Source organism: Lytechinus pictus, chromosome 4, assembly GCF_037042905.1.
Source record: "Lytechinus pictus isolate F3 Inbred chromosome 4, Lp3.0, whole genome shotgun sequence".
Classification (NCBI taxonomy): Eukaryota; Metazoa; Echinodermata; class Echinoidea; order Temnopleuroida; family Toxopneustidae; genus Lytechinus; species Lytechinus pictus.
Window position 1 is genome coordinate 31,676,102 of NC_087248.1, and position 27,674 is coordinate 31,703,775.

General features: G+C 36.8%; 1 protein-coding gene across 1 annotated transcript; it reads right to left on the reverse strand.

Moving 5' to 3' along the window:
• Positions 1-778: 778 nt before the first annotated feature.
• Positions 779-26,479, reverse strand: LOC129258632 (uncharacterized). Its single transcript, XM_064098824.1, has 14 exons — positions 26,195-26,479; positions 24,184-24,550; positions 22,514-22,705; positions 21,598-21,840; positions 20,031-20,146; positions 19,320-19,448; positions 18,295-18,596; positions 17,561-17,675; positions 16,034-16,820; positions 14,739-14,854; positions 12,071-12,267; positions 4,780-5,015; positions 3,986-4,082; positions 779-1,818 (listed from the first exon to the last, which is right to left on the reverse strand). The coding sequence occupies exons 1-14, from the start codon at positions 26,452-26,454 to the stop codon at positions 1,598-1,600; spliced, it is 3,378 nt and encodes a 1,125-aa protein (XP_063954894.1). The 5' UTR covers positions 26,455-26,479; the 3' UTR covers positions 779-1,597.
• Between the last annotated feature and the right edge of the window lie 1,195 nt (positions 26,480-27,674).

Here is a 27,674-nt window from a genome sequence, read left to right on the forward strand (position 1 = left end):
AAGTGTCTTATTTTGTATAATATACCAATTGCACACGAGATCTTCCGCAGGATGATATTAATATGTGGAGTCCAAGTAAGATTTTCATCGATTGTCACTCCAAGAAATGTGGTGTTTGATACCTGTTGTATATTAAAATTATTGATTGCAACATCGCAGATTTGTTCAGAGAGTTTTTTATTTTTTGGTTTGAATATCATATAATTAGTTTTTTTAGAATTAACAAGTAATTTATTAGCCAAAAACCACATCTCCAATTTTGGTAGTTCCGAAGTAATTATATTAGATATTTCATGGACATTTTTACCCGATACAAAAAGGTTTGTGTCATCTGCGAATGTGATTGGACGAAAGTTTGGGGTTACATATTGCATATCCAATCGCTGATGTGGTTTACGGTACACCATGTGAAGTGTTGTAGAAACAGTGGATAGGAGAAGAGAAGAAATGGATAGGCGAGAAAGTAGAGATTTGAGAGTAGAGTATTCTTTCTTGAAAGTAGTCCTGAAAAGGACTGTAAACCAGGAAAGATTGATGAGTTGAGAACAGCTTGAGTAGTAGAGCTAGTGAGGAGATGCTGGCTTGAGTCGGCGAGTAGAGATGATGAGTAGTAGAGAGACTCAACGTTTCGGGCAGTAGAGAGACTCGACGTTTCGGGCAGGTTGACTGTCCGTCTCCTGAAGACGGACAGTCAACCTGCCCGAAACGTCGAGTCTCTCTACTACTCATCATCTCTACTCGCCGACTCAAGCCAGCATCTCCTCACTAGCTCTACTACTCAAGCTGTTCTCAACTCATCAATCTTTCCTGGTTTACAGTCCTTTTCAGGACTACTTTCAAGAAAGAATACTCTACTCTCAAATCTCTACTTTCTCGCCTATCCATTTCTTCTCTTCTCCTATCCACTGTTTCTACAACACTTCACATGGTGTACCGTAAACCACATCAGCGATTGTACATACCACCATGCAAACCTTCAAACAACATATTGCATATCGTTAACATATAATAGAAAAAATAACGGGCCTAAAATGGATCCTTGCGGAACACCTGCATTAAGTGTTAGCAATCTAGAATTAATACCATCTATACATACAAATTGTTTTCTATTATATAAATAACTCTGTATCTGTATCTGTATCTGTAATAATAATGTGATATTGCCCTTTTACTTGCCAAGCGACTAAATAAAGCCCTTGAAGTGCTATTTTGATAATATGTACATAAAAAATATAATCAGTATCAAAATGTTGTATTTTATTGTTGTTGTTTTTTTCCAACATTTTGTTTTTAATAATTTTTTTATGAAAAATGTTTTCCCAATCAAAAAAACCATGAAATTAATCAACTTTTATCAGTTAAATCAATAATAAATATTCAGTTATGAATTTTGGCTAGTAACAGGATTTAGATCGGATTTGTACACAAATGTTTTCAAGCAATTGTCTGATATACACTTACATAATGTTGCATGATTTCAAAACTGCTTAAGATTTCATCTCAAATTTTGTCTTAAAATCGTGCGAGACTTGAAAGAAATAAGTCATAAAACAACACAGCACAAACCTTTCACTTTGCTGATTTGTGGTGAAAAATGTTAAGGTATTTTATTTGATTTTACAATACAAGAAGAAGAGAAATATTTCCTCACAGTATTGTACATACCTTGAGATAAGAATGATAAAAACCTCTCAGCATGGAGTTTGACTGCTCCTTTTGTTGCCTTGACGACCCGTTGAAGGAACTTCTCCCCACCCTCTGAGATGAAGAGCTGCTTGATTCGCTGGTCTCCCATCATATTGCGTAGAATAGTAAGGCCTAAATTACAACGATGAATGAAACATCATGACCTGCTCACTTTACAAAGGGCAAACACTCCAGAGAAGTACTCAGCCCATGAAATATCTTTTAAAATACCTCTGAATCATAAAAATAACCTCATTAATTTGCAAAATAACCATATATTAAACTTTGAAATGTGATTATGAATGAACAGAAGAAACCCAACTCACTGCACACATCACAGAATTGTGTTTATATTCACTTGGTCAACACTGTTCAGATAGTCTAACACCACATGGACTAAACCCATTTGGTTTACACTGTTCAGATAGTCTATTAAACACCACATGGACTAAATTCATTTGGTCTCATTGATATATGGTCTACACTACTTTTAGTCTAATTTTCATTGGCCTGAATTCACAAAGGTTGCTTTGAAAACCCACGCTTGAGTCCATGGTTTATGTAGATTTCCTGTATAAATTACGACTAATTTAACGCGTATCAGGCGCGTGTATAAAAAATGCCCGATGCTGATGCACACTTTTGTCACAGTGCGCCAAATTGACGCCCGTTACCATGGTTAGATACACTATTTTAATCATGAGTCCACTCTTTTGAGTAATGAGTCTACTCTTCAAACAGTGGACTCATTAATAAAATAGCATGGATAACCACGGCAACAGGCATCAATTTGGCGCATCAGCATTGGACATTTTTCAATATATGCGGTAAAATGAGCGTAATTTATACAGGAAATCTGCTTAAACTATGGACTCAATCGTGGGTTTTCAAAACCACCTATGTGAATTCGGGCCATACAGTCTCTATTCCATTACTATACTATTTATTTTGCACTGTAAAATGAAAATTTGATTCAGACTTTTCAACCCAATGTAAAATTGGAATAAACAGTATTTACCACAGGATTGTGCATTCAAGTTATCAACAAATAATAGGAAAATCATACAAAAACAATGATACGCAAGAAGTCACCATCACACACACAAGAAAAATAGAACAAGCTTTCAAATACCTCAGTAAAAACACTTCAACACTACTGACCTCTTTTTTCCCTCAATTTATTTTGGCAAAAACTCAGAATTTGTATGAAGCCTATCAATTTTCAAAATTGGTATTTCATGTGGCACAAATTTGTCATCGCTCGCTGCAGGGTTCCCAGCTTTTCAAGAAAATAATATTCCCTGATTTTTTCCTGATGAAGTTTAAAAATTCCTTAATAGTTATTTAAAACATTCTCAGTTTTGCATGTTTTCGCAAGTTGTTGCAGTGAATTACATGTAAAAAAAAACTTAAACACCACCATAACCAGTCATTCAATGGATTTTGTTTTGATATGCAACAAATATAACAAGAGTCTGATTGAGTCCGTGCTTTCGACTTTTGGGCAAATCAAAATTCCCTGATTTTTCCCTCATTTGGGGCATTTGTCCCTGATATCAAATTCCCTGATATTTCCCCGACATGGAAAAAAAGTAAAATAATTTTCCCCGATGGGCTGGGAACCCTGCGCTGGTCTGACTGGCTTCCTATGGGGGCTGGTGCCCTTATTTGCTAGAGTTCATCCCTTTAAACTGTCGGTGAACAGGGCAGCAAGCAGAAGAACACAAGGCCCCACCATGATAAAACTAGGAATGGCCGGCGAGTGATGCAAAACTGTACTTTTGATAATATATAAGACATCAACATTATTTTTATTATTATTGAACTGCACTTTCCACCTTCATCTGGTGATTACCAATGCGATATGATGTTGATAATTTGTATAGAAATTAAACAAAATTTTTTTCTAGTTATAACCAAGGTACAATTTGTACTTGTATGCACACCTAATTGAGCACCTCTAGGCGGCTTCCGAGTTGCCAAGCCGATTCAATTTGGCACCGGCAAGATATTTTTTAAGCAAAGAGGTATCATCTTTTACAGTGTGTATTGAGTGTAACAAACCTTGCATGTGCTTGCAAAATCTAATAGCCTTATATTTCTTGAATCTCAAAATATAAGGCCTTATCTACTGAAAATCATAAAATAAAAACATTTTGATATGATAAAATAATTTTGATTGGTGCATATAATCTTATTTGAATGAGAGCACCATAAAAAACAACATTTTAAGGAGCAAATTATTTTAATGAAATTGCTGATAAAATCCATCGAAATAAAACGTGATCAATTTACTTACAAATGAGGATATTAACCGAGTATTGCACATTCTTCTGGATATACTGTATCAAATATGAGTGTAGTCCATAAGATGCCAGTGTCATATGCATAACAACCTGAAAAAGGTAAAGATTGAGGAAATCAAATTAATTATAAGATTCACAACATTCACCTATATTTGGCGTATTGCGAGACAGTATTATATACAAGAATAGGTTGTAGAAATACAATCTATAAACCCATAGCAGAGAGCTAAAATCAAAGCAAGTCTATAAATAAAACATAAATGACTTTTTAGTTGTGTTTAAAAACAACTCATTCTGCAACATACCCTAGCACCAATTCAAAATGGTTTGTATGTTGATTTATTGTACGACTGAATGTACATTGTGTCAATGCAAATGCCAAAAAAATTGTTTTTAGGATCAATCGCTGAAGTTTGTGATATGTGCCAAACGTTGAGACGGGATGAAAATAAACAATGTCAATGAATAACATTCTGAGAAGATTTTTCTAAATATGTTTGTGGATCTTGGGAAAGTAATTCCACTTTTGAAAAATATAAAAAGGAGCTGAGATTTCTAGTTCCCCATGATTGTGCCATGTATCAATAATTGTCTGGTGATAGAGTTCTTACTGGCAAGAATTAGATCACAGTGAATTCCTGCAAGAGCTATACATAGCGCATCTACTAACGGTTTCTGTCGGTTTCAATCCTAACATGGTAAGTAATATAAAAATAAAGAAATATAATGAAAAAAGGGGGCTACATATAGAACTCGCTCCAATAAAATCAGTTTAACAATAACTCACATCTCCATGTGCCACTAGATCATAAAGCACTAATAACTGCTTTCTTTTGACATCAGATGAAGATTGATGGCTTAGACTCTTTACCAGCTGTTTCCCAATAACATCCAGAACAGTAAGGCTAGTCTGGTGTGCCAGCGGTTTGTCTGATTTAACTGTTGGTTTGTAAGCAGATACCGAATGCTTGTTACGTAGCTTTGATGCTGTCGCTGAAGTTGACGTACTACTTACAGAAGTAGCTGAAATGAATGAAAAATATGACAATGAGGTGAAGAGAAAAATAGGAAGACCTAGTAGACCTCGGGCCATACATCAGATATATGCCTCCTTTTTCATTTTCGTGCCTCAACTCTTGTATCTACCTGATTTTTTGTCACATTTTAGAGATAAAATCACTGAACATTGTTTTATAACTCGTCAAGGTAAAAAGTTGCACAGTAATTAATTATTCAAATTTTAAAATCTACAGCGCCCTCTTGTGTTCAAGCAGTTATATCTGTATTGCTTTTACATAGGTTGCTAGTAGTAAAACTTAATTAGACTTGCTCTTATGTATGTTAGTTGTTTTCTACACATTCATCATGAATGACAGGGGCGGTGGGGCAAAGGTGGAAGTGGGGAGGGGGCGGTAGGTAATAAAATGGCATTTTCTTTTGAAAAGGGCGTACACCACTCTAATTAAATGATGACATTTACAATCAGTTTTTTTTTTAATGGCTGTTTTTTCGTGGTCATTTAAATTGGACAAAACTTTTTTTTGACTGAGGAGATTTCTGATTATTAAATATAAAGATTATATGCTTGTGGGTCATATATCAAGCGAGCGAGCATAGCAAGCGAGTGTGCTAGTTGGAAGAGCGGTTAACACAAGCAACTTATAGAGAATGGGCACTTATAAAAAGGCAAAAGGGCACTCATTGACACATGACACACGTCCTTCTATTTCTAAGAAAAAAATGGCACTAGGAACATCTGTAAGGGGGGGGGGCATTTTGGAAAAAGGGGCACTTTGTTAGTGCTTCAATAAGTGTGGGGACACTGTCCCTTCCCCCAAGGTAACCACCCCTGATGGGCAGAATGTATAATGTCCGAAAAATTAAAGGGTAAGTTAAAAGAAAAATATGAAAAATTTAAGTTCTCGAGTTTATATTGTTTTTTTCAATTTCACTCTCCTTCACCACTTTCTTTTTTCTTTCTACATGTACTTCACTCAGTTTTCTCTATACCAGCCCTGCTCTATACATTTATCGGTACTACCCTCTCTCTCACACATATTTCTCCCCCCCCCCCCTCTCTCTCTTCCAGTGCTTATCCCTCTTTTCTTATATAACTTTCAGGTCATGTGATATCTAGTAAGTACACTAAGTTTTGATAGAATACTGTAATTATTTTTTATTTGCTTTGTTATGTTGTAATTCATGAATTTGTACATTGGCCCCTTAATATTTATGTATACACCAATAAAATTAAATTAAAAACAAATTCATCCCCGATTTTGTCTTTTGCTTTCATCTCTCATCTGTGAACGTTTGATGCATTTGTAAGTTAGTTTGTATGCCATTGTGTGTCTTTTTTATTTGATGTGTTATGATTGTGTTAATTTAATTGGCTTGTTCTTGTATGATTGATCAATGAGTGATGGTGAAATGTATCAGCTACAAAGACTTGGTCTATATGGATATACATGTATCAGTACATTTTTACAGTCAGTAGGCAGGTCAGTAGGCAGGTCCCCAAAAAGTGGCTTCTTTCATCCAAATGATATTCATGACTTGAGAAGTTTTGCATATTTAATGAGCTTGATGCGGACCAAAACACCTCTTTTCATTCGGTCATTGCTGCTGTAATTGTGCATTGAATTTCATGATTCTGGTATCATTGTAAAGAAGAATTATTCTTTCAGGTCATGTGTTTGAATTTATTCAAAGATTTTGTAATATAGGTTAAAGTTTTGATCTAAAATATGCTACAAAATAATTATTTTCACCTGACAAAAGCTGCTATTTTCACACTTTATTTTTGTTTGAGCCCAAATGATTTTTAAATCATGATAAAGTTGAATATGTATGCTTTAAAATGGTATAGGTTTCAAAAGAAAAATTGGTTTAATCGGGTCAAGATCACACTTTTCATTGTCCAAGTACATAAAGCAGCTTGAAAACAAGAATACTGCACTCTGATTGGTCAAAGAGACCACACACTGGCAAATTCCAACGGTTCCAGTGCCTGGGTTCATGGGAAGGTCACACTTCCCATGTGGTAATCTCCTCAAATTACCAGCGCCTGTTGTTCTGTGAACCTTATCCAGCCAATCAGAACTCTGGATTTCAGTACAAAATTTCAGAAATCTCGTCTTGTACCTTGGTGGGAAGTGTGATCTTGACCCGATTAAAAGGTGCCGCATATCAAGAGTGGCATTGTGAGAAAGTACAGAAGTTCAGCTTTATGGTGCTTTATATATCATTGAGGCTCAAAATAAAAAGTTTTGCACAATTTGCAAAAGAAAACAGAGGAAGAAAATTCAGTTTTGAGGCACATTTTCAGGCCAAAAATTTACTTAATGGTTATTCATCAAAATATTGTATACAAAATAAATGACCAGTATGAAAGAATAACATTTACTCTATCTGATGGTGCAATGATATTTCATTTAAATAGAGGTTAAAACAGGTAAATTCTTAGAGAAAGAAAATCTCACGAATCACGAGATTTTGCAAGGAGGATTCAGCCACGAGATGATTTGGATGAATCTGACCTTTTTGCTCATTAGCATAGGGACCTGCGGTCTGACTGTTTATGAATGACACTACACATGAATTAAAGACCCACACTGCACTCTTACTGCCACATACATGCAATATAACACTCACAATCAGGAATGAATCACAGTTGTGCTAAGAAGTTAGAAAACCCCACCAGACAATGAATATATTTCAAGTGTTCAAGTCTGCCATGTTTTGATATTTTATCCTGAAGTCAGGTAATACAATATTACATTCAATAAAGTTTGTTTGTCTGGGCTCACCAAACACTGTAGTGTTGTTGTCTCCACTCAACACTCCGCATGCAGGAGTGCTTTTTTTGGTTGAGTTCACTAACTTTTTAGAATCACCGTACATGTATACAGTGTATTAATAAATTACAAAAAATAAAATTCATCAAGACAATGCATTTAATTCTCACACCACAGTGATTGATATTTTTCAAACCGGTTGTCAAAAGACAGGAACATTATTTCACATTAAATCAATAGTTATTGTCTTTCATAAGTCAGATACACTGCACTGAAACTTTTGGTAAATGGGAATACAAAATAGCTAAAGGTTTGCAATAAGGCTATGCAATAATATGAGAAAAAAAACTCATTATTAGAAAGGAATAATAAAAAAACATAGTAATCAATATTGCAATAAACAACACGTAATGTGGAAAAACACCAGTGCATTACACAAATCTTTTTAATTTCCCCATTATGATTCTGTATTAGTGATTTCAGTCTCCTTTGTAGAGGTAGAATCTCTGTAGTTACTAACATAAAACAATGTACATGTAATATGTTTAAAGCACATAATACATATCCATCTTCCTTGTCCATTTGCCTTTCATGACTTACAGAGCCAAACTGCAATGGCTAACTAGGAGTGTGAAATTGAATATGTATACATTTTTTTAATTCTATGTGAGACTTCACATCTGTAGTTAGTCAAAAGAAAGAAATGTCTGTTCTTCCTTTAATCTATGGGAACAGTAATGGCATTGTTAAGTGCTAATAATCCTCAATCAAATTTAATGAAAATGATTCAGAGTCATTTGCTCAGATAAAATTTCTGCAGTAAACAAATAGATCTACAAAACTCTGTAGTTTGATAGCATGTAAATACACTGCACATGTTCATATTTAAAAAAATCATTTAGATTTAAACATTTTGCATTTTCATAACTTGAAAAAAGTAACAAATGATCCGCTTAACAATTGTAACATTGAATGCAGATGTACAATATTCATTGGAAAATAGGACACATCAATATTTCTATTCAAACACAGGGCTGGCGATTTTCAAATTCATTTTTCCCAATAAAAAAAAAATCAGATTATTTAATTTTTTTGAAAACAAAGTGCAAACACCAAAAATGTAACCCTTACATTGACATCAATTTTAAAAAAAATCACTAAACTGGTAAATATGTGATTTCTATGTTAGTCTATTATCGCCAGCAAAATGTGGCTCATAAAATGCATCCTACAGGTAATGTGTGTCTCCTGTCTTGGCTAGTAGAGGGTCGATGCACATGCTTGCTAGAGCCTGGCCATAGGAGTCTCATGGGTGAAGGGGCAGGGGTATCATAATAATTGCCAATCGACTCTTCCTGGGGCTCCTGTGACAATGACTGGTCCTTCTCTGCATCTGAGCATGCTGAGGGGTATAAAAAAAGGAAAAGGAAAGATGAGTCTAAGGTTTTTAAAGGTAAAAATACAGCCTTACAGGAAAGAGTAAAATTTTCCATAAGTCATTTCTTGTAACCATTATTCTATTTATTTTACAAGGAAAACTCAATCTGCATGGCAAATTTGTACAGGATAGTAATTTTTATAAACATTCATGTGATAACCCACCCCCCCCCCCCATCACATCATATTGCAGAGTTCAGAGTGGAATTGATGCTACGGTAACTCCAGTTGTTTTTACCATAGCATGATCTAGATTACCTCAGGCGATGGTTCGTATAGGTTCCACTACACTTCACTACCGCTACTCTCCGCTGCACCTATCCGAACCATCGAAGAACAAAAATTATCTCTCAAACACCAGTGACAAACTGTGTCACTTTATAAATGGTACAAAAGGCAACATATCATGACAAAAAGATACATTAAGCTTACTCTACAGTGCGTCTTGTATTATTGATGAAGAACAAAAAGAAACAAGATGGCGACGTAAACATTACGCAAGTTTTCCCCATCTTTTCATATTTTTCTCGTTTTTATGAATACTTGTTTAAAAATGAAATCAATATCGTAGGAAATGAAGTTGTATCTCGTTTAGACTACATGATTTAGGGCTACATCCTTTAGAAGTAGAAATCTCAGGGGCGAAAGTCTGTTTTCTGCGCGGTACACACACACGAATGAGAATGGGATGCAATCCCTAGCTCCGTCGAGAGTAAGCATTCTTTATTTAGTAAATGAATGACCGTCGTTTCTGGGGATTTATTTAACAATTTCTGACATTTTACTGTATTTGTGAAGCCAACGCAGTTCAGCGGAACAACCAAATACTAGTCTACAGAGACTGAAAGTGCCTTGGCTTGGTCCATACTAATACTAACCTCGCATGTTGTGTGAGTGGGCTTGGTCTAGCCAGCGCGCGAGTCGGGATCTCTGTCATGTCTTGGAAGGTTAACCGTTACTTAGGACAATAGCCAATATGCACATTCCTTTTGATAAAGAAATTAGTTGTATTATCAGAGTTCATGGAATTTACCTGGCATTTCTCAATCTGCATGCAGCTTCATCTTCACAACTTTCCTCCAGCTCCAGTGCTCCACGCAATCGCCAGTGCAGCAAGGACACGAATACCTTGTCCCACGCCTTCACTTCTGTGTCAGTTGCCAAGAAACATCTTGGCGACTTTGCTCTCTTTACTCGCTTCCACGCTGATCCACTTGGCCGCACACTCTCTACATTTCCGATGATTTTTTTTCCTCTAAATTATACAAATTTACTCCTAGTGGTTATTACATGAATGGAACAAAAAACTGATTCCATGGACTCGAAATCCTCCGGAGCACTGCCACTGGAATCGGTGTCAGACGATGCTATCTGCGACCGTGCGCCGGGCCGGAGGTTCGTGCGTATGAAACAAAGAGCGTGATTGGTTGTAAGCTAGTCAGTCCGCAAATCACGCTATGAGTGCTGTATTGTGATTGGTTATTTTCACAGAGGAAATGAGAAAATCTCGGCAGTTTTTGTATGATATTTTTCATTTTTTTCAGAAAACGTGCAAGTTTTGTCTCTGACGAGTTTGACATATGATTTTAGAATTATTTTTTACACATGTTGACAAAGTTGTAGGTAGATACAACATTTGAGGCACGAAACGGAAGAAAAAAGCACCTCGGCCCGCGGTCTATAGGTCACAAAGGTGGTTTGAAAACAAGGCTTATGCAGATAAACCATAACAAAGACAGGGGTGGTATTCTGAAAGTTGTGTTAACATTTCTTGTAACTCAGTACATCTCGCTAAAATGATCTTAAATCGGTATTCTGAAAATCGTCCCCTATATTATCTCTGACACACCCAATATTTCATCATCAACCAATAATTTAAGTTGTTATATGCTTAGGTCAACCAATAGAAGCGTCTCTTCTGTAAAACATTTAGCGCATTATTGACATGAGGCGTTATTTCCCTTGCGCATCTGATGCTCATGCTTGTGCACGACTGTGCTAAAAATACACGTCGCTGTTCTCCCAGGCATGTTTTCTTTGAAAAGATTCATCTTCTCGAATGATATCATTAAATTGCTGAAAAGTCTGCAAACTGTCTCTGTAGTATCTCCGGAATGTTTCCTTTTGTACAAACAAGATGTTCTTGTGTGATGCAGCAAGAAATTATTATTTTTGACCGAGAAATATCGCATGCAATATTGAGTTACAGTAGCCCCCTACCTCTTGTAAATTTTATTGTATTTTCAAAAGAAGTCAACAGAACGCAAAGATAAAAGAATTTTCAGAATACCTTTATCTTGATATATTAACTTGCGCACAGAGATACATACTGTATGCCCCGTTCTCAACTTTACGCTTAATTCTATCTCTGACATCATATGCGCTCAGCGAAGTTACAAGAAAATTTACGAAAAAAATACAATAATTTTCAGAATACGGATGTTATTGTTACTCTGAAGATACAAGAATATTTCTCTTAAGACAATTTTCAGAATATGGCACAGGCTATTTAGGAATGTTAAGAGCTGAGGAAGAGATGGAGCAGAGATCCCCCCCCCCACCTCTAAATCTTAACCATCGACTGTGCTATCACACCAAAAATCAGAAATTGCCAAAATCTGTATGTCCCTTAGGGCATAATTTAGATTATTGCATATTTAATTTGTTTGAAAACTTGTGTGATTTCATGAAGTATTATGCATACAATGGGAATTCTGTTCTAAATAAAGAAAAAGGTTCAAATATGATAACAATATAACCAAATGAAATGACCTAACTATAAGAAATTAGATAATTTGTCTTCCTCGCTTTTCCTTTATTCAAAGGAAAGAGATGCAGACTCACCATCATCATCTTTTCTTTTCTTCTTGCTAATCTTGGGTTTCTCATCTTTCTTCACCTCACTGTAACCCTTGACCCCATCTTGACCTTTGACCAGGAGACTGTCTGACACGAGGTCAGCTGTCTCCATGGACATCTGAGATAGGATCTTTGAGAGGAGAGCATCCCTTTGAGCCAGGCTGTCGGCCATCTCCTGGGCTCTGGATAACAAACATAAAGTCATTGATTACTCATGGGCTCATATGGTACTACTTTCCATTAAATCTCATCCCACATGATCTAATACTAATTCATATACTATCAGTTAGTCTACTTTCCACTTGGTCTAATTGCCTGTCAGCCCAGATACCATTTTGGCTAATTTCAATTGTTAGGCTATACCCGTTTCTTCTAAATATCAACTTGGTCTATTTTTAGTGTATTTAAGATGAACTGATTATGAACCACATTGTAATTTAACAAAGTGCACATAATAAGTAGACAAATTGGAAATAAAATCATCTGTGCATTTAACAGCTAGACTTAGTGGGTATACTATTAGACCAAGTGCAGCGTTGACCAAATGGCAATGAGCCCAAATTGATAGTTGGCCAAAGGAATATATAAAAAAATTGGCTTTGTGCAGATCACTCCTTTGTTGGGTGACTTGAATAAGATATTGTTTCCTTTTTATGTAAGAACAGAAGATATTAGCATGTCAAGTGAAAGAGGATAAGAAAGTTCTAAGACATAATAATAATAATGATTATAACAATAATAATATGCATTTATATAGCGCAAAAACTATTTCTATATATTCTATTGCACTGCAAGAACTTCCAAGATGCTTCACATACTACTGGAATAGATAGGTTTTTAATTTTAGTTTGAAATTATGTGAAGTTATTGAATTACTAATGTCAAGGGGAAGTTTGATACATAGTTGTGTGGCTGACATCAGAAATCTCCTAGTGTTGCTTTAGTCTTGTGCTGGGGTACTTGCAGGGTATGACCTATCTCCTAGTGTTGTTTTAGTCTTGTGCTGGGGTACTTGCAGGGTATGACCTATCTCCTAGTGTTGTTTTAGTCTTGTGCTGGGGTACTTGCAGGGTATGACCTATCTCCTAGTGTTGTTTTAGTCTTGTGCTGGGGTACTTGCAGGGTATGACCTATCTCCTAGTGTTGTTTTAGTCTTGTGCTGGGGTACTTGCAGGGTATGACCTATCTCCTAGTGTTGTTTTAGTCTTGTGCTGGGGGTACTTGCAGGGTATGACCTATCTACTAGTGTTGTTTTAGTCTTGTGCTGGGGTACTTGCAGGGTATGACCTATCTCCTAGTGTTGTTTTAGTCTTGTGCTGGGGTACTTGCAGGGTATGACCTATCTCCTAATGTTGTTTTAGTCTTGTGCTGGGGTACTTGCAGGGTATGACCTATCTCCTAGTGTTGTTTTAGTCTTGTGCTGGGGTACTTGCAGGGTATGACCTATCTCCTAGTGTTGTTTTAGTCTTGTGCTGGGGTACTTGCAGGGTATGACCTATCTCCTAGTGTTGTTTTAGTCTTGTGCTGGGGTACTTGCAGGGTATGACCTATCTCCTAGTGTTGTTTTAGTCTTGTGCTGGGGTACTTGCAGGGTATGACCTATCTCCTAGTGTTGTTTTAGTCTTGTGCTGGGGTACTTGCAGGGTATGACCTATCTCCTAGTGTTGTTTTAGTCTTGTGCTGGGGTACTTGCAGGGTATGACCTATCTACTAGTGTTGTTTTAGTCTTGTGCTGGGGTACTTGCAGGGTATGACCTATCTACTAGTGTTGTTTTAGTCTTGTGCTGGGGTACTTGCAGGGTATGACCTATCTCCTAGTGTTGTTTTAGTCTTGTGCTGGGGGTACTTGCAGGGTATGACCTATCTACTAGTGTTGTTTTAGTCTTGTGCTGGGGTACTTGCAGGGTATGACCTATCTCCTAGTGTTGTTTTAGTCTTGTGCTGGGGTACTTGCAGGGTATGACCTATCTCCTAGTGTTGTTTTAGTCTTGTGCTGGGGTACTTGCAGGGTATGACCTATCTCCTAGTGTTGTTTTAGTCTTTTGCTGGGGTACTTGCAGGGTATGACCTATCTCCTAGTGTTGTTTTAGTCTTGTGCTGGGGTACTTGCAGGGTATGACCTATCTCCTAGTGTTGTTTTAGTCTTGTGCTGGGGTACTTGCAGGGTATGACCTATCTCCTAGTGTTGTTTTAGTCTTGTGCTGGGGTACTTGCAGGGTATGACCTATCTCCTAGTGTTGTTTTAGTCTTGTGCTGGGGTACTTGCAGGGTATGACCTATCTCCTAGTGTTGTTTTAGTCTTGTGCTGGGGTACTTGCAGGGTATGACCTATCTCCTAGTGTTGTTTTAGTCTTGTGCTGGGGTACTTGCAGGGTATGACCTATCTACTAGTGTTGTTTTAGTCTTGTGCTGGGGTACTTGCAGGGTATGACCTATCTCCTAGTGTTGTTTTAGTCTTGTGCTGGGGTACTTGCAGGGTATGACCTATCTCCTAGTGTTGTTTTAGTCTTGTGCTGGGGTACTTGCAGGGTATGACCTATCTCCTAGTGTTGATTTAGTCTTGTGTGGGGGTACTTGCAGTGTGAGTGTATCTTGTGAGCTACGAAGGTGATGATCAGAATTTTGATTTCAAAAGACATGACAATGATCTTACCTAGCATGATGTCTCTGGGCAGGGTTGAGCTGTTTTGATGATTCGGTAGCAAACCTATGGATTTCTTCAGGATCCTGAGGTTGAATTACACACTGTATCACATCACATGCTACTTCCTGTAAAACACATTCAAAGTATGCAACAATTTCTATTAAATATTAATACTGCACATAATTACATTAATCCAATTAATCCGGTCCTATTGACTGGTCTTGATTAATTGAATTTTGAGGTGGGGCTGATTACACAAAAGGGTCTTTGCTAGAAACGTCTATCGTGTCACCCATCTATTATGATGCGCCATGTGAAAAACATTTTCAATAAATTACCTGCAAACATATTTAATTCGTCCAATTAAGTTAACAACATCTTTGTTTAATATGAAATGTGATATCTAATGAAATTGTATAAAAAAATGATTTAAAAATCTATTTAACAAATCTTATTTATTTATCATAAATTTCAGAAATATCCTGCATACAGCGCATCATAAAAGATGGGCGACACAAATGACAGTCCTTGGAAAGACCCTTTCTTGCAATCGGCCCCTGGCCTTTTTTTTCCTCCCTTATAAAAATATGTCTTGCATAAAAGTGGTCTTACCCTACATACATCATAATTTAAGGCCTTTTACAGTTTGTTGTACAAGCTGTGTTGTGGATCTGAAGATAAGATTTTTTGAATTATTTTTTTTATACCTGCTGTCGATGATTCAATTTGAGCTGGTCTGAAAAACCTCAAAATCCCAATTATACAATGAGCTGTTGCAACACATGCAGAGATGCCAACTTGATCAAGAACATTTCAGTATTTAAAGGATGAAAATCAGTATTTTGGTGAAGAAATCACTATTTTCACAGAAATACCAAAGGACAACACATAAAACTGAAATTTTAGAAATCAGTATTTTGCATGAAAGCATCAGTAATCTTTCTCATTTTTCAGTAATAATTACTGAAAACCAGTAATACTTGGCATGTCTGCATATGTCTTACCAAATACCATTTATTCATGGAAGCTGCAGTTAATTTTACAATATTTCAAGGGAATCATTAAAGCATGTCATGGTCTAGTCGTTCTGACTCTTGTCTTTCATTCAGAGGGATATGGGTTCAAATCCTAGCCATGGCGTGTTTTCCTTCAGCAAGAAATTTATCCACATTGTGCTACGCTCAACCCAGGTGAGGTGAATGGGTATCAATAGCACTGGAAGCGGCAGACCAAACTAAGCTGAGGTAATAACTATGTCTCAGAATAGATTTTTATCTAAGTAGATAGATGGTACTATATCTTACCTCTAATCTCTCCTCTCCACACGCCATCCATGATGAAACCGTTTCACAGACCCCACCCCTAACCAGTGCCTTCTTGACCACCAGCTGCCTCCTCTGGGACACTTCCAGGTCATCACCATTGCCATGTTCATAACCGTTTCCTTTGACAGAGGTTTCCCACTGATTGTTATGTCTTCTGTTATTACTCTTGTTATTACTATTGTTTGAATTTGACCCATGAGGTTTTGGGCCACATGGCAAAGCGCTGACCCCAACATTGTGATCGTTATTTTCGTCCCATGCAAATTTAACCTTTGACCTTCGTTCTTTGATCCCTCTGCTATTGGGGAGTCCCCTGTCATGAAAAGCTTGACCTATGCTCTCAATGTACTTATACTGTGCAGGGAGAGCAGTAGAGTCACTGCCATCCTCTATCCAGTTGGTTGATTCAAGAACTTGCTCTTCAAGCTGTCTAACTAACTGCCTACTCCATCTATTGCACGATGCTTCGGCCAAACCCAATAAAAATTCCAGGACTGACCGAACAAAACTCAGCTTAGATTTGTCATAGAACTCCTGGACATCTACAATGGAGTCTGTCCTTTTCGTTGCTCCTTGCCAGAGCTTCATAGATGCCTGAAGATAGAGTGCCTCTGGGTTTCGCTGCTGCCTGTCGGTGTCTGGGGTAACACAATTGGTGAAACCAAAGACTGTTGCTGAGAAGGTGTGAAGGAGATCAATAAGGCAAAGAGAGCCATGGGAGACCAGAAGACAATGCGTTGAGTTGGAACTCATGATTGCCTCAGACCTGCAAATATACGGATTAAACCTTTTATCAAAGATTTGATTTTCAAAGCTAAAAGTGATTTTTGTTCACTCCAGGAAACCTTGCCTAATGACTGACTGTAATTTTTATCTTGGGAGCCACTAATTGTAGTTTAATAGTTTAATACACCATGCATACAATATACATGTATAAAATAAAAGTTCAAAATCAATGAACCTCTCGGCCAAAATGTGTTAGGCAGGAAATCATTGCTTATACGTGAGCCTATGTTGCGTGTAACTTATATCCCGGCAGTCCATCCCATAGTGCCCCCCCAAAAAAAATGAAATACTGATCAAAATAATCACTGGACATACATCTAAATGATTCAAACCAGGCAAATAATAAATTGGTTTCATCAATGGGGCCTACATGTAAACGGTATTAATTTAGCCATATCTATTCTAGGGGCACCATGAACTGATTTTCACGAAATTTGATATATGTAGATATTTTTTATCATGCTCTACCGAAATATGGCATCATAAGAGCTGAAATGCAAAATAGACAACTGATGACAAGACACTTCAGTACTCTATTACATGTATCTCTACAAGATGCATTACAACAAGCAGTGTCTTATTTATTAAAAACTCCTTTGAAAAGGGTTAGATTTCAGTTTCAAGGTGGGGAGCATGTCATATAGGACTGGGTGGGTGATTTCAATGTTAAGTTCACTGAGATAAGTAAGAGCTATGTATACTCAATTTTGATGTACATACATGTTTGCTAAAGATTTCAGACAGTTAACAGCTTCTTGAAGACACGAGATATCATCATGAGTCGGCCGGAACCTCACATCTGTCACATTGCTCTTCTCATCTGTGTGGATTTTACCTGAAAATACAAACAGAAATAACAAATTGTAAAATTAACCAAGATAAAACAACATCAAGCTCGTACAAAGAAAATGTTTAAAAATGTTGAATAACATGATAAATCTCATGATGTACTGGTTCCAACTCTTGCCTTGTGTTTGAGTCCCACCGAGACACTAGCATCCTTTGGCAAGGCACCTATTCATACTTGGTCACTCTATATCCAGAAGTTAAATGGATACCCGGTAGGATAAAGACTGGCCAACACACAGTGGCTAAGAAGTATTTATTGTAAGAGCAACTTTAGGTGACAATTGCATATTTTTGCAAAACAAAACTAAGATTAATTTGATTGCTGCACATGAGTAGGCTCTGTGACATGCAATTAAAAAAAAAAGAAGAGGAGGGAAACAAAAAGAAAATATGAAGACACATGAAGAAAGGGAGTATAAAAACAGAGACCTCTGGGTTGTGTAACTCTATATCACTTGTTAATTGAAATAAAGTCATCTTGAGCCCCAACCCCACCCAGATCAAAATACCCTGACACTGCCCCTGTAGATATCTAATGGACCTTGTGCGGGAGAAAGACAGGAAAGAAGATCATCTCATGGATAAATAATCTGACTTGCTCTCACCTTCCACTAGAATCACATGTACAACCAGGTCCACTATCTCCTTGACTCCAGACTTCATCTTCTTCTCCTTCTCATCAACTCCCTTCCGTTCTTCCTGATCTCCATCACCATACTCTATCTCAAAGGTCTGTTTGGTCAGGGGTATCCACACATCCTTTGCTCTCCGACGATTGGGATCTAGATGGACTTGGGTCCTCTCATTGAATGCTAGGTCTGTTTGATTGAAGAATGCCTGGAGTTGCCTGGTGTTTGACCCTCTGAGGAGGGCATCCAGAGTGGAGGTGCCTAGTCTTCGGACATACCTGTAACAAAGTTACAATGGCATAAAAGAAGTCATAGGGGAAGCAGCTTGGTTTCAGAACAGAGAAGACTTGCTCAACACAAGTTCAATACAAGGATAATCTATGCTACTAATTGCCATATATTGCCCTGAGTTTAAAAGTTTTCACAGTAAAAAATCAATTAAACTTCTGATCATATGAAAAATCAATAACAAGTAGACTCTCATCAAAGTCTAAAAGGAAGTCATCATTGGTGCCGATATGTCTAGGACAGTCTGGGAAAATGAGGGGATAGTCCACTGACCAACCAATAGTAAACTGCATATTTTCTCTGAACATGTAAGTGTGATACAAGATGCTTGCTCAGATTTAACAAGTATGAGACCAACCAAGAGTCAAGAACTTGAGGAGTGTAGACTCCTGGAAACTGTGAAAACCCAGAGTAAACAATGATCTGAGTTTAGACAACTTGCACTTACCAATTTTGTATCACATTAGTCACATGACGGACAGATAATTATGTACAAATATATCTAAACATTCTGTACAATTTTTTTTTTTTTTTCAGAGATGGGTTAGCCTAGTCGTGGAGCACTGGTCTCAAACCAGAAGATCTCTGATTCAAACCAATCACATGCTTATGTGTTCTCTTGTAAAAAGAGAAGAACAAAAAAATAAAGAGTGATAGAAAGAAAGGAAAAATTGTGTGAAAACAGGGGATAATAACAGAGAGAGAGACCCTACCTGCAGTTAGTTGATTTCAAGACTTGAAGACAAGTCGCTAGTAACATAGTGTCTTTGATTAGAGCATGGATACCAGCTTCATACATGCACAGCTCTCTACAGAAATCCATCGCTTTGCACTGAACACAGCTATAGAGAAAAGTTAAGAAATAAAAACAAGTTGTGGTGGAAATGGAAATAGTCATTGAGGCGTATAAAACTCTTTACATGACATTAAGGGAGAATGTACAATTAAATGGTCCATTGCAGTTCATCCAGCACCCTCACATTCAAAAATTCATGCAGTAAAGTGAGGTACATGTAAGTCAAGCTATATCAAGCAGTAATATGCAGTATAGACCTGCATAAGCTGATCTTTGTTGCCTAACCTTGCTCAAATTTGCTTGTTGCCACTCACCTTAGTTCATATAAACATTGGCTGCATACAATAGCACATGTTTGAAATAATTTTTCAAGTATTCAGCTTATTATCTGCTTATTGACATTGTACTAGCTTTTTTCATTGTATTAAGTTGTGTTCATTGTGTTAAATTGTGTTCCTGCATTCATGCACAAGCTGCTGATCGCCAGCTAAAACAAGGTGGTTCGCGAACCAAGAGTCTTGCCTGATTTTGCGATCAATAGAACATGCAATATGTTCATTTAACCCCTAAATGACCTTTGACCCCATCATCCTCATCAACGCAGATTTGTTATTACCCAAGTTCTTACCAAGGACCATCTCTGAGTGCCACTGCAACAAGGGATGTAAACTTATAATTGAGGACTCCTCCAGCGGTGTGATCATTATGACGGATCAGATTGGTTAACAGTTCTGTGATTGGTTCCTGATGGGTGGAAGGACACAGTTTATAAATGACAATGTTTCATTACCATATTCACACTAATACTTTAGTTCATCTCTATTACACTTCAGCTCTCACCTCCATACATGTACATGGCACAAAGGTCTAATCTGTGCCAAACAATGCATTCTTGTACTATTCCTGTACCGGTGTAACAGTTGATTCATTGCATCATCAGAGTGTAGCTCCAGTTCACAAGATTCTGAGCATCAATACATCAATAATGTGTGTACCAAATTTCATGAGAATTGGTTAAAAACTGAGCAAGTAGTGTGAACTGCAAGATTTTTACCTTATTTTTGCCAAAATATTCCATTACCATGGCAACACAATATCTGACACATGTAGAATACAAATAAAATAAATACATATGATTTATATAGCGTCTTTTCCATTTTGATTAAATGCTCAAGGCGCTTATAAGAGAGCAAAACATAAAAGTAAAGAGATACTAAGACAAGTGCAAGAAAGGGTAAATTACAAATTATGAGGAAAGTGTGTCTTGCACATCTTTACCCCAACACCAATATGTGTTCCAAGTTTCATGGAAATCGGTTAAATCCTCAAGAAGTAGTTCGATGCGCAAGATTTGCAACAAACCAACTGACCGACCGCTCGACCGTACCCTGATTCCTATATACCCCTTCAAAGTTTGTTTAGCGGGGGTATAATAAGTGCCGTCCAACCTCTCTTATCTGGCCTCCCCTTATCCGGATCTCTCATTTATACGGACGCACACTTGCCAAGATTTTTTTTTCAATCTAGTACGTGGAGAAATGATATTTCAACCTTAACTCAAAATTCCTAAGCAAACACACTTTGATAACATACATTTTCCAATATAGTCTACCTACAACCACATTATTTTTTATGATAATATCTTACCAAAATCACCGAAAGAACTTAGACAGGATAATTTCCAGGAAATCAGGGCGCAGCACAACCATTTTTTCACATTCTCTTTTTTTTCCCAGGAAAAAACAACACATGTCTCACTAGCTAGCGCTAGGCCTTGATAAGGACAGCGCCATCTATCATGTTTGTGCCTACAGTCAGTATAACAATGGCTGACTTTGCGAAGCTGCAATGCTCACCGCGATGATCCAATTTTAAAACTTAGTTTCATCGATTCATTCTCTTTCTTTTTGAGGTATGCTTGATGTATACCTCAATCATTTCAGCAGGCAAATTATCCAAGAATTTCGGTAACCGATCAATTTCATTTCCGTAAAAAACGGCTATAATTTGCACTGACAGCAGTGAAATACTCTCTGTGTACGCCCACTACAACAGATTACGCGTAGCTACCATAGGGGAGGAAGCTGCGTGTATTTAATATTGGGTCTCCCAGATCCAGATAAATCCCTTACCCGGATTGGTGCTGGTCCCAACGTGTCAGGATAAGAGAGGTTGGACTGTATAGAATACATTACCCTGATAGCTGACTGCTTCCTGAAGGCCACCTCAATGTCATCCATGCCATGATCCAACATCATGATACCTAGTTGAAGGTGATTGGCTAGCTTGCTCAGAAGACAGGCAGCTGCCCGCTCTGATTGGACAGAGGTAGTGGCTTGGCTCCTCCCATCTCTTGATAACAGACCAATCAAAACGGTCAGGCCAGTGACTATCATCTCCTCTAGCCAAAGATCTTTCAAGGCATTGTGGCTTGTGATCTGAATGCATAGAGGATTCATAATAACAATTAGAATAATAATAATCACAGTAACAGTAAATCCAATATGATGATAATGATGATTGTGACTATGATGACGATAACTAAGGTGACGACAAAGACAATGATGGTGATAACGAGAAGAATAATCACAATAATACTAATTATCATAATGATAACATTAACAATAATTACAATTAATAAATAAACTGGTAATGATGTGAATTCCCAAAATGTCAAACTAATCAATTTGTCGAAAAAGATGAAGAGGAAGAAGAGAAATAGGAGGAGAATGAAGAGATTGTCAACACAAATTCTGAAATGGTTTTTTTGTGTGTGTGTGTTTTCATGCAATACAGAGCAATTTTTAGTGATATTAGACATATCTCCCAAAATATTCTAATTTACATAAATATAGAAAAAAAAAATACTGGTGAAAGTTTATCAAAATCCAATACCATATAAAGGTTTCACTAACTTTACAAAACGGTGATATACACTGATAACATTTTTAGATGCTATAACTTTCTACATTGACATCTAATTTGATGAAATTTTCAGTTTTATGCTCATATCATTTCCTTTAGTTATTCAAATCCATGAATTGCAAGGTTGGACTTGGCCTCTAACAATTGTTCGCTGCAACTACAAACAAGTTTATCCTAAAGCGTTACCTCTTCTAGAAACTGGCATCCAGCGATGATAACAACACCTTCATCTTCCCCATGGAGCAGCATGACTACCCTGCCTAAGGCACCTGATTCTAACAGCATACTGGCTAGATGAGATATCTTTCCTGCCTGTTTTAGGGTTAACAATGCTGCTTCCCTGACGCATCCAATATGGCTTGTCAACAGACGAAGGAGCTGGGGAAATACAAATCAGCGATTTCAAGGATAATCCAAGACTTAGATGTAAATTGCAGATTGGTTGCTTCATCAAACATCCATTAGGACTCATCACACATGGTATAATCATAGTTCCTCTATAACCAGTTCAATCTCCTACATGTTCAACGTCATTCAACTCAATCCTACGGCCAAAGATCCTTTGAAGTAGCAGTCCCAACACATTCACTCCTTCTGTACATCCGCCAGGCTTCCTCATGACAGTCCTTTAAATCTAGTTTCTTACCTAAATCTTAGTATCTTTTATATCATTTTTATAACAATGTTGATATAATTCCATATATTGCTAGTTTATTCCAATTTTACAATAATTAATAAATATCTACATGCTATTCGACAAATGTCTTAAAATGTTAACTTTGATTTAATTATGCTTGGTTTTATTTTCATGCTGTATCAGAAATTTATATCTTTTAGCTAGTTTGCATTCTTACAATTTCTTTCTTTTATACTATGTTAATAATTATGTCTTACATTGTAAAGTGCATAGAGAGAGCATTCTTTTGTGTTTTGTAGGGCCTCGGCTATAAACAGTTTTGCTTCTTAGGGGTCCTGACCATTAAGTAACTTGTAACTTGTTATATTTTGTATTATTTGTTTGGTACCATGTTGTTTCTGTAAATAATTTGATGTTTTTTAATGGTCAATAAATGAAATTGAAGTGAAGATAGGTCAAATGAGTTTCATTCATGTTCTATTACATGTAGAATAGAAGTAGACAAATTGTTTGAAACTAGGTGGTGCATATAAAAAGGCTTGAATTTTATAATAAAGTGGTTCCAGTTCTAGCAAATGTATGGTTACCTGCTTTGTTAAGAGTTTAAAATACATGTACATATACTCAGGTGATTTTTTTTCAAAGGGTGACATGTCCTCTTAATCTTGAGAACCAACCCTCTTTCAAGCGAATGCTCGCGGGGAATCACTTTTTGGTCGAATACAGAATATAACCTCCATGCAGAAAAATGATAACTTTCTTTGTCATACCTGTTAAAAGGTGAATATGATCTTCTGCATAAAATATGGATGCCCCCTTCCACAGGGTACTTTAATTTGAAAAGAAATTCCAAATATAATTATACAATATAGAATAAATTCATCTGCATACACATATTGTAAATAACCAATATGACAAACATAATGTAAATCATCACGGTCGTTGGCATGGTTTACATGGTTTGAGGCAAAGATTTCCTGACAAAGATTGGCCCCTTTCCTACAATGTACATGACAAATGTGTTTATCAAGTTGTTTTTTTTTTTTGGGGGGGGGACAAAGAACAGAATGTAGCAAATGCAAAGTACATGTACCATGAGATGGTTTCTACAGGGAATTCTAAACTCCCTCTTGCAGCACCTTGGAGATTTGTTGTGCCTTTGTTTAAATTGTCTTCCATATGTGCTGTTTAACATCTACTATTGAGTGGATTGTAATACCTGATGGAGTTGGACTTCTGTCACATCTTCTCCAATAGTCACGCTCCTGGCAAGATTTCTGAGGATGCTCCCCAACCTCTGCGGCCCTTGCTTGGTCTCCTGTATGATCAGGAGCTTTATCAAATCTGCGACATCATAGCCTCTCTGATCCTGCTCATCATTCTCTCCCTCATCCTCACTTTCATCACTAGAGGACCAAGAAGACGATGATGACTGGATTGGTGAAACAATACCTGGCTTTCGGTTCTTCAGATTTCCACAGCTGCATTTGAAGTGAAGAGGTCGAAGTTCAAGCTCATTTGATTTTGTCTGACCAGGATGAAGCTCTGATGATAACAACTTATGAAAGACATCAGACTTCTGTGGACTGTAAACCAATTCGAAACAAGACTTAAAAAGCTTTGACAACATGTATATTTTTCGGACTAGGACCTTTGTAGCACAGAAACGAAACACCCCTATTCCTTGTGAAATTTATTGTTTGTGAGCTAAAATGGTTAAAAATAAATGTGATAGAATATATCTAGACTACCTGTTGAGAGTCCAATATTGTTAACAAAATGTAAATTATGATAAACAGAACTTTGAAAGGTTTAAAGAAAGCTGACAAATATTAAGAAATTTATGGTTGTTCAAAAGCAGAGATCACTAACACCAAGGAATCTCTTTATTTTCCTGATTATCAGACATTAATTGTAATCAAATCAAATGTAACATACATGTAGATGTACACATAATGTCCTCATAAAAGAAAACTATCATTCAAAGTAAACATCAAATTGTGTCTTGAGTTTGAAGGAGAAGTCAGCACAATGATATCACCACTTGTATGTTGCCATTCTGAATTGTCTTTCTTGGTACAAAGTTATCTAAATATGAATAAATTTTTGAAAATCTATTCATTCATTGTTTGTCCAATTTGGTTCCAAATGTCCATCTATCTGCTTTTCTTAAACAAGTATCCCTTTGAGGTTTATAGATTCCCCTTTAATAGAGGTAATGTGTGCATTGCTTCTAGTTATCTGCCATACACTGTACGTCATAATGGTTACTTTTTCTGCAGAAGGATCCTGGCATTGACTTTTTTCATACAAAAGTTTGATTCCGTTAATATTTCTAAAGATGCTCAATTTCAGATGAGCAATTGTTGCCTAGTACAACTAATTGTCTGCAGTGATTTCTTTTCTTCTCAAAATGCACAGCAGGATTTTAAATTATTGAATTTTTGAGGGTTGTTTCTCACATCCTACTGCCTTAATCTGCAATATTAGAAAAGCAAAAGATCTGGGAGTTTCTCTGTTGTTTCAACCCAAGTTCATCTTCGTGATAGGTTGCAGAGCCCTTTGAAGATTACAGCAGATGATGATGATGATGATGATGAAGTTCCATAAAATGTAATCTAAATCAGATAATTATCTTCTGAAGAAATTCCATTCAAATACAGTAAGGTCAGGAATATTCAATTGGTGTCACAGCAAGCGAGTCACAACAAACAAATTGAAGTATCTCCCACAAAAATAACTGTAAATTCTAGTTTGCTGTTTGACAATGTGTATGGTACAAAATATTTGGATTGATATAAAGATGAAACAGGTCTACAATATAATATTTTCAAGTGATTAACTTTATTTCTGTGCCCTGTGAATCACAATGGAATGGATCTTAAACATTGAACTGAAGGGGGACTTTCTTATTTTCCATGGCTCTTTTTAGCGGGCTAAATTGTCTTGAGTCCCTGTGTATTTTTCCCTTATGCATAGTACATGTACCATTAATTAGCCCCTAGAGAATAGTTTTACTAAAAATTACTGGATTTGAAAATGAACAATTATATATTTTTTTTTATAACCACCTTTAAATGATTTTACGCAAAGAAAATGACACAAAATCATTCTCTTGCCAATATAATTTATTACACATAATTTCCCTTCAGAAAGATAGCTTTAGATCACCCTGAAATGATAGTTTGACCCATCCTTGACATAATTTGTGCATTTCATATTACTCTTACCTCACAGGAGCTTGCATAGGTTTATAAACAGGAACATGAAGACTCTTCCCAGTAGCTGCTAGATCATGACCTTTGACCCTAGACTGCTTGCTCTTTTCACCTGATTCAGTTTTACCCCATTTATTTCTTGATCCATCATCTCTTTTCAATGGAGTTGGTGTCCTTTGACCTTTGTGACTTGATATGGCCTTTGACCTAGTAGAATTACTGTTCATAGAGTGTGTTGGAGGAAAGGCGGGGTTGACAGATCTTCCATACATAGTGATGTTTTCAACATGGCTGCATACATCTATATTAAGAAAGGAGGAGAAAGAAGACAGACTGTCTGCTGTGTGTGTAATGTGTACCAATCAGATCTGATTATTTGCCTTTGGAACCGACTTTCAATGTCACCATAAAAAAAACGTGACCGGGGCTTAAACCTTTGCATCAATTTTGTAACTTCATTGGCAATGCGACAAATATGTGTGATGTCACATGTGAACAACTTTCCCTTTGATGGACTATAAAATACCCCCAAAATGTCTCTTTTTGCTCTTTCTTAAACTCTTTATCCATAATATATTCTTTAAAAATCTGTATTACAAGCCCTCCTGTAGCAAGAATTCATGATCTATTGATAGATGTGATGAAAGAGGCATTTTAAGTGAAATATACAAAAGCAATGGGAAAGTCGTTCACATGTGGCATCACACATCTTTGTCGCATTGCCAATGGGAGGATATATATTATACAATAATGATCTAAACTTCAAATGCTCATAACTTTCTTATCATTTATTCAATTTTTCTCAAACTTTCATTGATCTTTTTCTTTGATTTTTTTGTTTTCACACAAACCATCTTGTTCCAAAGGTTTAATTTTCCTTTAATGTATTTTCCATGAAATAATTTGATTTTATTGTCATCTGATTGACCCTATACAGGTACATTGGTAGCTATTTGTATACTCATGAGTCACATGACCAGAGCTTTTAGAGGTGAAAGATTCTGTTCACAAAATTCTACATTTTTGCACTTTTTGCCTACGCAAAAATAACCGCTCTTACAGTATAGCGTAATTTACAATGCATTGTTCAGCTCAACTAGTGTAACATGATCAGTAAAACAATGCTCTATAATAACTGCAGTCAAGATCATTGACGCAGGTTCGAGTCTCACATTGGCTTTAACGATTTTTCAAAGTTATCTTTTAGTTTTATGGAGTATTTTTAGAATCCAATGTCATCAGGGCTGTCATAATCGATTATGAGAACAAACGAAAACTAGGGGACATGGATCTTGATTTAGGACACCTCATTGCAGCAGTCAGGCCTATGCCTTTCCTTCTTCCCAAGAACCTGTAAGGACTGGAACAACCTCTAACAGGATCCAGCCCATTATCCCACTGTTGGTGCCTTTTAAGTTCAAGGCCTTCTTAAGTGGGATGCAGAAGTAAACACCACAAACAAGGATGTTTTACTTAAAGGTCAAGTCCACCC